The following is a 14,099-nucleotide window of genomic DNA, read 5'->3' as shown; positions in this document are numbered from 1 at the left end:
AATGTCATGCAGTTTTAATAGGTTTTTGGAAATATCTTAGAAACTATTGAAATGACTGTACAAAAATTTTGCATAAATTAATATGGAAATATGGCAACATAAAGTCATAGTCATATTTGTTCGTCCATAGGATAACAAAATTCGTACGGGTATCACAGAGTTGACACGTTCAACTATTTCTATTCTTATTTTTATTATAAGTTTGCCACATTCCATTAAATATATTAATTTTGAAATATTTATAACTATACATAAGTATATAGATTTGTAACGTTTCTATTATTTTTTAAACTATTTTTAAGTGCTTAATAAATAATTCTCTATTATGAATATTAAGAAAATGAGGTTAGTAATATATTTTTAATATATAACGCATTATAAATTGATAAATATTTTGATTTTTCAATGGTACTTGAATATCCTTGGTTGAAATTGAAATGAACAAGTTATTATTGCTTTTCACTTACATTACAAAATATAAAATATGCATTTTGATTCTATTTTACCTATAGGACCCTTTATAAAATTATTCGTATCGCAACTACATAATTTTTCATTTATAAAAACATTTTTTCCCAACATATGGCATTATCAAATATGTAATATGATGTAACTAAACTGTCTCGTATAAAATATGTCAAGAGATTATAATATGAGAACTATGAAGGTATATTAAAATAAAGAAATGCAAGGCGAAAATGCTTATAAGAGCTTATTAAAATTGCATTCACCGTAGCAGCAGGAAATATTTTTAATATTAATATTTAGGTCACATAAAATTTTTCTAACCTCTATTTTATTCTACTATTAAATTAAGCAAGTTCGTATTTTAAATAGAATTTTTCAGAAAAGAAACGATTTTATTTGTAAAAGGAGTTGTTGTTCATGTTCTGACGAAAAAAATTTTTTTATTGAAATTAGGAAAGGCATAAATATTGAAAATATTGCATAAAGTAAATTTTCATAATATATACGGTTTTGGAGAGGAAACCCCAGCAGATTTACTCTGACTTCATAATTTAATTTATGTCTATTTTGAGTGATGTAGGTTGATTTAAATTTTATAAGTAAAATTATTTGTATGATTGGTAACAGTTCATAATACCAAAAAATTTTTAATTAAATTTCAGAAACCTTCAGAGATTTTCCACTATTTTAAGATTTTAAACAACAAGTGAATATTGGCAGATTCTTCGAGTTCTTGGGGATCACCAAAAATTAATTATTAAAAAAGTTATTTTAATAAATCAATTTAACGTATAAGTATTTGTATCCTAACATACGCATTGCATAATTTTGGTCTCTTGTATGAGAGTTTTCTATAATATCTAAATTTAATATAAATAAAGCACAACCTCTAATATCATCAAACATGAACCAAAGCATAATGCTTTATAATATTATAGATCAAAGTATCAAATATTTTATTATCAAATATAATTAACAATAAATTTTAATATGTATAACAGAAAAAGAATATTATTTAATTATATATTTTCTATAAATTTTACTTACACGCATTATATATCAATAAATAATAAATTAGTTATTCATTTATATACATGCATATATGAAACAAATTTCTATACGTATATATATTATTTATTTATGTATGCTAATGTATACAGTAGAAACTCTACAAATGTATTACAAAATTTCTTGTGACAAAACGCTTCACAGTAAATTAAGATACATATACAATTTCAAAAATTGAAAATATTACCTCTAAGACTGAATATCGTATGTCATAAATTCAACACCTTATAAACCCATTCACAACTTATAAACACATATAGATGCATCTCAAAAGATTCGATCCATTTAATAAAACAGAAGATAGCAGCGTTTAATTTTGTGATTTGCAGAATGCTAACTACACCGATAGAAAAAGAAAACTTAATAAAGTTGGGTCAAACCAATTGTTTGTATTTCCCTTCAACAAGTGAAAATTCTGCTTTTAAATACAGTCTATGAATACCTATCGCACTATTAAAATTAGTTTCATTCATATACAAAACTATTTCTAGGACTGCATATATTTAGGATGAATGATTTCTGCAGTCTTTGAAATAAAGAAAAAATAATATAAAATGGGGTTAACATAATGCTCGATTTTAAGGGTTAATTGTGTGAGTTAAGAAAAATAATTATATTTTTTAATGTCATGGAATTTACCGTTAGCTTTTTTCGTTTATAGAAATTTGAAAAAGCTTGCGGTTTCGGAAATATAAGGTGTCAAAAATTCAAATTTTACAAATTTCAAGAGGCGATAACTTAAGAGGGGGTAGAGATGGAAAAAAATTTTTTTCTAACGAAATGAAGTATTTATTATTCTCTAAAAGCCCCTAAAATATCAACCTTTTACAGGCTGGGGTCTAGAAGAAAAACGACATCAAAAATTTGGAAAAAAAAGGACTTTAGATAACGGTAAATTTGAACGGCCATTTTGTTTTTCTAAAGTTTAACTATAGTATACCACGCTAGGGGAAGCAAGCCACTGCCTTTATGCGTTTGCAAAATTTCAAAAATGCTTATGGTTTCATTGCAACAAATAGTTAAAAAAGGCCATTTTTAGGGTTTTGGGGGGGTATAACTTCTAGAGGGGGGAGATAGGTAAAAATTTTGTTCTACGGAAATAAGTTTTTAGTAAAGATCTATGTACGTATTAAATTTCAGCTTTCTATCTTCAAGGGTGTAGAAGTTTTGTAAACAAAAAAAGTGTCCACGGACGGACGGACGGACGGACGAACAGAGTGAAACTAATAAGCACTTTTTTTCAAAAAATTTTTGGAAAAGTGCTGAAAACAGAAGAAAATTTAATATTAAACAGAGCAGTTAAAAATGGTTATCTGTTGAAGCAATTAACAAACTATTTATCAATAAAAAACGAAAAATTGAACGGAATAACATGAGTACTTTGTGCAAACAATAAAAAGTTTATTTGATAAGTAATCAACTAAAAAAACATAATATCCGAACATCTGAAACCACATAGCAATAATGTCAACTAAGTAGTTTGTTAAATTCGGCCAAGGATATATTTAAGAAACAATTTAACGCAAAAATTGCGACAAATTTTACGCAGTACAAACGAGTATAGAAATAATAATAATCTCGAACCAGTTATTACAAATAGTAGTTTTACTGTAATACTCGTACGAATAAAAACTGTTATAAGTACATCAGAAATTATTTATCGCATTATGATAAATACACTGAAATTCATTTTTATACTGCATTATAATTATAAATCAAATAAATTCTAATTAAATATTTATATTTTCATCTTTTTTGCATTTTAATTTTTTTCATTATTTTATTTTTTAATATAATTAAAAGTTAATTCAATCATAACGCGGGAATCTCCACATTTTTTCTCCTCAACATTTTATATTAAAATTATTTACTTTGTATTAAAATAAAAAAACAAAAAACCTCCGCTTTTATAAGTAATTATTATTGATATTTTAACCTCAAATTATATAAAATACACACATCATTATTATATTGCTATTATTGTAAACTAAATAAATACTTGTAATGATATATTTATCCATAAATATTTAATATAAAAGCTCATACCGATTACCATGTATAATTATAACACATACATTGAGTACCTACATACAATAAGTACTACATTATTGAAAAAACACAAAAAAAAATGAGAAAAATTGTTTTTAATTAACTTTACCGAAGACTTAAATTAAATTCCCATGAAATTTTAAAATTTTGTACAAACAAATATTGTTTTATTATACAGGGTGTATTTGTTGAAATTTAGAATTTAATTGAATGAAACAGCAAATTTTGGTTCAATACAGTTAGAGCAACTGCAACAATTCTTATCTAGAACGGCAACTACATATTAGAAAGGTTAAACTAATTATAATTTAGTTATGTAATTAACATGGTAAAGAGTATAAAGTGCCATACATACTATAGGTAGCTTCCATATACATGCAAATATAATAAATTATGAAGATTCATATCTCCCTTAAAAAATGTCACAGGTTACAACAGGTAACGAAATTTAAAACTATTTTAAATACTAAACTTCACTCGAAAGATAATTTCTCAGCTCCAACCAAAAATCAACTTTGCTGTATAAATTCGAGAGAATTTATATTTTGTGATAAGGTACAAAGACAGACTTAATGAGCTATTTAGATTACAGCAATAGACGTACTAAGTATTAAAATATTATGAAATTCATTGATTTAAATAGGCTAGATTATATTTTTGCGATATGCATCTGCCGGCAGTGAAATTCGCGACGGTAATTTCATTATAAAAAAAGACCATCTTAAAGAAAAATACTGGGTTGTGATTGGAGCAGAGCTGAGGGTTAATGGTAAGAAAATGTTCAATTCAATTATAATATATAAAAATATTTAAGTATATTTAGAAATGTAATATTAAATATTTAACAAATGTGTGTTAAACGGCGTGGCGGTCTTTAAATGATAAATTCGGCCGAAATTTGAAAATTTATTTTCTCTTTTTAATTTTTTTTAAATCTAGCTTAAATATGCAATACTTGCCATAACTACTTTTCTTTGCTATTTTTGTTTTGCTCGAAACCATTTTATATTTATGTTCTTCATCAGTTTATTGTCGCTGCCAATGTAAACTGAATTACGACAACGTCATTTCTGCGACATCTCTTACGACTCTCGCTATCGCGTTGTCATAGGAATGTAAATGGCGCATAATACTCGCTGATATTAGATACAAGAGCTACAAAACACGATTCATTTTAATAACAAAACACCATGTAAAAATATTTTTTATTTATGCATTAAATTTCTGTCTTTTTTTTTGTTTTTTTTTTTTAAATTCATTGTTTTTATTTTATTCTCAGAATTTTAAATGATTCATTGTCTCATTTAATTTATATAAGTATATTAGTGCAGGATATGGATGTGCGTATATATGGCCATTGTCCAGCGAAATTAATGCGATGTATTAACAATAATTCTGTTTAGTTAAAATTTTAGATTTTTAATTATTATTATGACAATAACAATTTACGAACCTTTGATTTTTCAATTCTTATAAATTTTTTTTATTTTAAATTTTAAAAAAATATTATAAAGCAAATTATGAAATATGTAGGTGGTTTGAGTAATTAAATTTATTAAGCGGATAATTTTTATATTTTGAATTTTCCCATAACATTATTACAATTTTAAATAATTTTTTTTACGCCCAATAGTTATTAATTTGTGAAAAGAATGCCATAATATTCAATTATGTTTGTTGTAATACATAAATACATATTTATTTATATATATGTATATGTAAATCAATTTTCAAGAAGAAAACAAACGAATGAATTTGGTAATGAATTTGGTTTTGGAACTAATTGAGAACTCCCTATGACAAACTAAAGAAAATTTATGAATTAATTCAGAATTAAAAGACTTATTATTTATGGCCAATTGTAATTGATCATCTACTCCAATTTTAAACACGAAATCTTTAGAACTAAAATAGTAATAAGAAACTCATTTCCCAATAATTAAAGAAATCCTCGAAAAATAAAAGTATATATTATGTATTATTTACATAAAGCATGCATAATCCCAGAAAAATAAAAAAAACCTTTGTAATTGAGTTTAAAAGCAACAAGAAAATTCACTTAACTTAAGAAAATTTAAAAACTTTTTAGAAACAATTAAAGAGCATACAATGCACTATATTGAAAAGATTCAATAGAGTCTATGAAGCATTCTTAAGAAAATTATAATAAACTGATAAAGTTAATGGACTTTTTAAATAATCCTTAGAATTCTTGAGCAAAGCACTCAAGAATGTTCAAATAATTGTTCCAACATTTCTGATGACAAAATTAGAATTAGAATAGATTATAAAATTTTTCAGTCCTAAAACATAATGATAAAAATAATTCTAATTCTTTCAAGCTACGACCAGTGGTTTGAACTTCTATATTTCATTTCATATTCCCCAATAAATGTTATTAAATTTCCTAAATGATGAAATTTTTCAAATTGCATTCTTTTTATTTACGATTTTATCTTTTCACTCTTTCTAAAATTTCAAATTTAAATGTAATATGTAATTAAAAACCACCATTGATTTTTTATGTTAATTTATGATATTTAATTCTAAATATAATATCCCCAATAATTCTAAATATAATATTGCTCTTTTTACCAACACGATCTTACACAGAAAGAGGTGTTATGTGATGGCATCAAATTTCGATAGGAAAGCGTAAATACACACATCCCAAGTAAGTAACTGAACCGATTTTCACGAATTTTTACATCTGACTATATTTTGAGAATGGACGGCTTGATCAACTTTTGGGATATATCAAATTTCAGAAACTGGATCATTACTACGAGCCAATTTTACATTTTTGACTATTTTCAAGAAAATAATCAGTTGGTTTTTTAGATATTTTATATATTATCTCTATCAAATCACCTAACTTTCTGAGAAAATTTTTGGAGGTTTTATCAAGCCCTTTGAGCCAAATTTACATTTAGGCTCATTTATAGAGAAATAAACAAGTGATTTCTTTGAGATTTCATATATCAAATCTAGTTATAAAATGAATGTAAATTTATCAGTAAGCCAGTTATTTTTTTAACACATCTTCACTGACAACCGATTTTAACATTCACTGCAATATTCTAAGGAATAAATTCACGAAACTTCTGGAAATTTAATATTTAACTTCTGGTTGTTAACTACTACTTCAGTAAATTACTATGTTTTCATAGAATTTGAAATAAATATTTAAAGAACTTTTTTATAATCTTATAAAATACTTTAACATTGCGCCCAGTTATGTGCTGTTTACACCGTTTTATTTTTTTCTATTTTTTTTTTATAGTTCTAATTCAAATTACAATTACAAAAAAAAAAGAAAATGATCAAAAAACAATTTTGAAAAACAACTGCATTACATTGTGGTTTATATTTGGTTTTCGATTTTCTATGTTTGTCTCTTGGTTATAGATAGACAATAACCTATCAACTTTATTTACAAATCCTAAACATATATAATATGAGTATATAATGTATATATACGAGTATATATGTATGTCTGTATGGTTTATACAAAGTTATACAACCCTTCTACATTTCAAAATAAATTTTATTTAGAAATTTATTCAACCAAAGAAATGTCCTGTTAATTGTAATTAAATGAAAATAATAAATACGCGTAAATATTTACGTAAATATTAAATATGTAAATAAATATTTATTTATATATGTACGTATATGATATAAAAAATTATTTACATATAGACAATGATAACAAAGCTGGTAAAATAGCATTATAATTATAAAAAAGGATGTAATTTAATATTTTTTACCAAAAAAAAAAATAAAGTGAAAAGAAATTATTTTAGTAAGCAATTGATAATTTATGAACAAATGTAAGTTGCATGCTCTTTAAAATTTTCATATATGTACAAGCGAACATGTATAATATCAAATATTTGTAAAATTACATCGACAAACATGCGACTGCATTCATGTTGAAGAACACAAAAGGGTTAAAAAGGATTTTATTTCTTTATGGTTTGTTTACAAAATATTTACATTTTTATATTTTATATTATTTATGTATATATATGTTCATATGCATGTACATATTTATACTGATAATATATAGAATTATGAATTGAAGAGGATTATTAAATTCAGTATTAAAAAATAATTTAATTATTTTATTTAACCTTAACTAACTTATTCGGGTCATTTTATCATTCTCATCTTGTATCTTTAGTGTAGATGAGGTTCATTGGCATCTCTCTGTGATACACTCTTCTTCACTTAATGTATCCAAGTCGCTTAAAAAAGTTCAGCAAATTATCAATTCATTGAACTGATATCCTCCCCAAAATCATTTTATCTTTCGTATCGCATCATAGCAGGCCCTCGCAAATCACGTTTTTCACGTGTTGCAGTTGGAGATTTTATATTGAAATATGTTATAACCGTGTATTACTAGTTTTTTATTACATCTGAAGCGTAGCCTCAGTATCCATCTTTGCAATACATTTAAGTATCTTTTAGGTTTGCTGAAAGGTCTCAGTTTTTCTGCTTCAAGGAAGTAGAATCAAAACGAGTCTTTTCTCCTGAATGAATACTCTAAATATAAATTCCTCAGACGATCTTTGACGGAATTGAAGATTTTACGTTAATAAAACTGTGGTGAGTAATTTTTATTGACATTACCAATCTTTGTACTATTTCCTAAGCATACTTTCAGTCGTAAACAAGTGAAATCTCTTTAGGTTTATGCAACACAGTATACTCTTTCAACTTAACGTTTCAACCTCTTTTTTGAAAGTTACAAAAATAACGGAACTAGTTTAAGGTTAAATAATTTATTATTGAAAATACAATTCACTCCGAATTTTTTAACTCCGAATTTTTAACTCCGAATTTTTAACTCTCCCAATTTTTAACTCCGAATTTTTAACACTCCGAATTTTTAAATACACACAATTCCTTAATTCTACCAGAAATATTCTTAATTGTTTTAAAATCGGTAAATTCAATTGAAATTTATTCTCATTCACATATTTAATTACCGTGCAAGGATTTTTAAGTCCTAGATTAGAAATAAAGAAAATTTTTTCCCGATTTCAAACTATTTAAAAATTATATTTTTTTCCAAAAATTTTTTTCCCTTTTTCTACACAATTAAATAAAATAATAATGTCATGTCTTTGATTACAATTTAATAATTAAAAAATGCAAAGGAAAAGAACAGAAGACAGAGAAAAACTCCATTTTCAATTCAATTCGAAATCTTTCTTTTCTTTTTGAAGATTTTGAACTTTTGTTCTTCTGAGTTTTTATTTTTCTTCCCGAATTTTGTACTTAGTCCCTTGTACAGATACTACAAATAATTTTCTTTTAGTTTTATGCTAAAATATTTAAAAATGAAACTTAAATAAGCAAATGAAGAAAATTCAGGATACAAGCTATAATATAGACAAAAAAGAAAAATAAAAAAAAGGTTGTTGTTTAAAGGAAGAATTTAATATTTAACTTCTAATTACTTTGAATGATGGCAGATGTTAAAGGAAAAATGGAAAGAATAAAAAAATTACCAAAAAAAAAATGAAAATTTCCAAAATAAATGTTGTTTTTTTTTTCTCTTGGTTTTTTGTTTTCCCTCTGCAAACAAGAAGAAATTGTTTTTTCCTGTTTTATAAAGGACACACAATACAAAATAACAAAAGTACAAAATGAAGAAAAAAACTAAAACTAACTTTGTGCATAGAGAAAAGACTCGTCCTTTTTAATTCCTTTTTTTTTTCTTATTCGTTTTTTTGTACTGCATTCTGTAAGGGAATTGTCCTCTTTAACTAAAAAAAAAAAAACAAAACTGAAAAACTTTTTAATACCGCATAATACTGAAGATAATTACAAAATTATACAAGTAGCAATGATAAAAAAATTCCTTAAGTAAAATAACATTAAATTTTTTTTTATGATATTTTTTTTTTTAAATTTTAAATTTAATTTTAATTAAATTTTAAGAAAATAAAATTTTTTATTAAATGTTCAAAAAAGATATTATAAAATTTTACATTAAAATTTAAAATTTAAGGTCAGCGCCTTCTTAAAGGTTAGTGCCTACCATATTTTAAAAATAGTTAAATTTTGTTCCAAGGATATGCTCTTAAATTCCAAGAAATATCAAAGGATTATAGAATTAAATTGAACAATTATTAATTACGATTAATTTTTATTGACAGATTGGCTATTAATGAAAAATTGGTAAAATCTTTGAAAAAAATGGACAAAGAATTGCGACATTTAGGTGGTAACCCTTTAGTAATATGTGAGATCCGTTAGATGATAATAGATTTTTTTAATTTCAAATATCACTTACAATCATTGAATCACATTAAAGAATATACGTACATAAATGTAACAATTCCAATTTGTTTCAGTTCAACGTCTTCATTACGAAAACCTACCGCCATTTTATTAGACTCTCGCCCGCTTTTCTACAGAGTGAACAAAAAATAAAGAGTCTTTCCTGTCTCATCTCATTATTTCAACATTGCCTGTGTTACTGCTACTCATAGTTTGTTCAATCAATCGTATCCTAAAGTAACACCACAATCAAAAGAGTGGGTAAATAGCCAACAAATCTAGTACAAAATTCACTTATCTTAAAATATACATTAAAAAATATAGGTTAAATTTTTCATTGCTTTATAAAAGAATTAAAGTTCTACTTTCTCTTAAGTAGACTTTTTCTGAGTAAACTCTTTTTCTACATCTTTTATTAAAAATAAAGTTGGCCGTCAAATCAATGGTTTGTAATGTAGCATTTTTCCATTCAACAAGTGAAAATACTGTTTTTAAAAACAATCTGGCTATGTACTATATTATTAAAACTACATTCGTTCATATACGAATATATTTCAAAAATTGCATACAATTAGGATGAATAATTTCTGCAATCTTTGAAATAAACCAAAAAAAAATTGAAAGAGGCGTTAAAATAATGCTCGAATTTAAGGTATATTTGCATGATTTAAGAAAGATAATTATATTTTTAAATGGCATGGCATTTACCGTTAGTTTTCTGAAATTATAGCAATTTAGAAAAACTTACAGTTTCGGAATGCTAAAAATTTACATTTTACTAATTTCGGGAAGGAGGTGATAACTTGAGAGAGGTTGGAGATGGAAAAGAATTTTCTTCAAACGAAATGAACTATTTGTAAGAAACGGATCTTAGATAATGGTAAATTTTAATGGTCATTTTATTTTTTTATAGTTCAAATATACTGTACTGAGTTGGAAAAAGCCAGCCGCTGCTTTTCTACTGTGTTTACAGTATTTGAGAATGTTTCTGATTTTGCTATTATAGCTACTTAAAAAATGGCATTTTTAGGGCCTTTGCAGAGAGGGAGTCTACGGAAAGATGGACGGACAGAGTAATAAGCACTTTTTTCAAACTTTTGTTGGCGGAAATTGTAAAAATTTCTGAAATTATACATTTTAAAACTTCTTATATCCTTATCAATAGTTGGTTTTAATGCCATTTAATAATAGTTATGTGCTATAATCTACCATATACTCAAATTTTTTTTATTATTCAACTATAGAATTACATTTCACTTCAGAATGTCATAAAAACTTCCAAGAAGACTTTAATACATCTGAAATTTCACATGAAAAGTTTCTCTTTAACATTTTGATTTAAAATCTTAAAGTATCATAAAAAATTTCTTTTCTTGTTCTTTTCTTATTCCTTACATTTAATTCAATCCTAATTCCTAAAATACTAAAATGAAAATAATTCAATAAACAAAATAATATACAAGATACGGGGAAAAAATAAATGATCCCGATTACAATTTTCTTAAAAACTTTTCTATATCCAAATACAAGTAAAATTCAATATATACAAACATGTGCTAAGCATATAAAAGGATCAAAAATTTAATATAAAAAAAATAACTATAAAATTTTACAATACGACGCGGCAAATAAGATGCTATAACACCTGACCAGGTCGTAAATTTTCACTTTTTCACATAGGATAATATGATTAAAAAAAAAAAAGTAAAACAAAAATAAATAAAAGTTTTGCGATTACATACATTTACTTACATACTCGCACCTCAACTTCTCCCATAAGAACTCCAAAGAGAAAATTCATCTTCAAATTCTTACTTATATTTTTTTTTCTTTTCTCCTTCAAAGTTTATTTTATGATTTGTTAAGAAGTCAAAAAGTAATAATTGGGAAACAGGTGCTTCTTATTGATAAAAAGCCTAAATAAAATGAAAAAAAAACAAAAATCTCAAGGATTGTTCTGAAAATAAAAAAAAAAAAAAATAATTGTAACAAAGTATAAGTCCTGATTTAAGGATCTCATTGTGTTGTCATAAAAATAAATAAATTGAATTTTTATATATAACGTTTATATACACACACATATACATCTATAATATAAGATTTAGGATAAAGGATGGTAATTTTATGGAATTTTCTTACCTTTAACAAAAAAACAAACAAAAAAATGAAGAAGAGAAGCAAAAATTTATTACACAAAGATTATTATCGTAATAAAAATGTCAAAAATTTTAAAAAAGGAATAATTATTACTAATTTACTGAATAAGTCATTAACAGTGTCAGTAAGTTAACAATTAATTATAAGATTTTAGGAGAAAGTACATTAAAAAATTTTCTAATAAGTTTTTAATAATGCTAGGATTATTTAATATTAAATTCTTTCTTAATTATGATAATTTATATTGTAATTATTATTAAAAATTATTTAATTAACATTCCATTACAATAAAGCCAATTATAAAGTTCATTACAGGTAATTGAACTTTCCGAGAGGAAAAAAAAGGATGAATAAGAAGCTCAAAATATTTTTGAGCAAAGAATTATAGTTAACATTAATTGAGGCAGAAAGAAAGACTTTATAAGTCATAACAACATCAAACAACAGAAAACAGTTATTTAATTAAAGGATTACGATTAAGATGAAAAGTAAAAAATTCTGTGGTTTTAGAAAACGCACTATAAATTGGAAAAATATGTTTCGGACAAGTTTTAAGTTTAAAGTTTAGACATAATTAAAAAAATTTGATGTGGCTATCCAGCACATAGCCGACAGCGAAATTGATTTTCTTGTTTGAGGAAAGTATTGCATAAAATCATGAAAATGTTCTTTGAACACTCCGTTCATAAAAGTATATATTTGATTCCTATAGCAAATGTTCTTTTTATACATTCCAATTTCCCTATAGATTGATTAATCAGTAATTTCCAATTGCTAACTGAATTTAAATATTGAATTGCAATTAATTGCGTCTATGATAAAAATTTTCAAATTGTCATCTTGTCTATATTTATTTTACTAGTAACCACAGAATTTCTTTTAAATATTCGAAATTGAAAAGAATTTTCTTTAAATTACTTTGATTTTCTGCGAAATTATTTTATGTTTTTTAACATTAATCTATAAAAAATCGAAAGCACAGTACGTATATACGTTGAATAGAGTATTCATGGAACCATTTGTATTCCATAGGCCAAAACAAAAGTCACAAAGAAATAGTAAGAGGAATACAGGCAGCTATTAGGAAAATTATAGAACAAAATAGGTATTTTAATGAAAAATAGAGAAGAAATTTAACAGAAATTTCATCAAAGCCTTTTATGGCCAATAAAGCTAAAATGAACCAGAATATTTGGAAAGATTGCCTATTACTTTAGATATCAAAAAAATATTTCATGAGCTGCAATCACGGCAATAATCGAATGCGAAATTCAACTGTAAAATTTTTCTTAAAGCATAAAGCAGTATGTAATAAAATTATTTTACGTGAACATTCGAAAGGAAACAAAATTAAAAAAATTCAGAACCCTTTATAAAATTATTATAAGTTATTTTCACATATTTAGCAAACATTTTGCGACTTCTTCAGTAATATACCAATTCGTATGTGGTTAAGAATTTTAATGAACTCTGAATCAGTTTGTCTATGGCCTTGTTTAAGTTCAAAAACAACTTACATACATTTTTCCCACGATTCCCCTTTCAATCGGAAATCATTTATTATTTGTTTAACTGGTACTCCATTTACAAAGTCTCGTTTAATAACTGGAGGTAATTGAAGAAAATCTCCACAAAGAATAAATTGCATACCTACAAAAGGCTTGTCATTACGCCGAATATAACGTGCTACAGCTTCAATTTTATCAAAATATTGGCAATCAACTATTGAAATTTCATCTATTATTAACGGTTTACGTTTTCTCCAATTCTGAGCGGAAACTGGTTTGGAACCCATCTCATAACATCTTTACAAACTAGCTTCTCCACTTCCAATTCCAGCAAACGAACGAAGATACACCCCATCAACTAAAAAAGCTGCAACACCAGTAGAAGCTGTAGCAATAGTTGAATCATGTGGTAAAGAAGATATAATTTTGCCCAAAAGAGAACTTTTATCCGTACCTGCAGATCCCGTGAAAAATACACCTTTTCCATTTACACATATTTGTAAAACTTGTTTCTGTTCGTCAACTAAGGCCAAATTTTCTTCAGTCGATTTT

The 14,099-nt window shown here is 25.3% G+C and overlaps 1 protein-coding gene across 1 annotated transcript in view; it reads right to left on the bottom strand.

The window, feature by feature from the left end:
* LOC129615438 (ATP-dependent DNA helicase PIF1-like) overlaps positions 1-13,834 on the bottom strand; it is a 56,481-nt gene extending 42,647 nt beyond the window's left edge. The window contains exon 1 of the mRNA XM_055530649.1: positions 13,557-13,834. Coding sequence (XP_055386624.1) covers positions 13,557-13,834 — 278 coding nt within the window. The remainder of the gene's footprint in view (positions 1-13,556) is intronic.
* Between the last annotated feature and the right edge of the window lie 265 nt (positions 13,835-14,099).

This window comes from Condylostylus longicornis, unplaced genomic scaffold, assembly GCF_029603195.1.
Source record: "Condylostylus longicornis isolate FDR11 unplaced genomic scaffold, ASM2960319v2 ptg000135l, whole genome shotgun sequence".
Taxonomy (NCBI): Eukaryota; Metazoa; Arthropoda; class Insecta; order Diptera; family Dolichopodidae; genus Condylostylus; species Condylostylus longicornis.
This window is presented reverse-complemented; position numbering and strand designations above follow the sequence as displayed.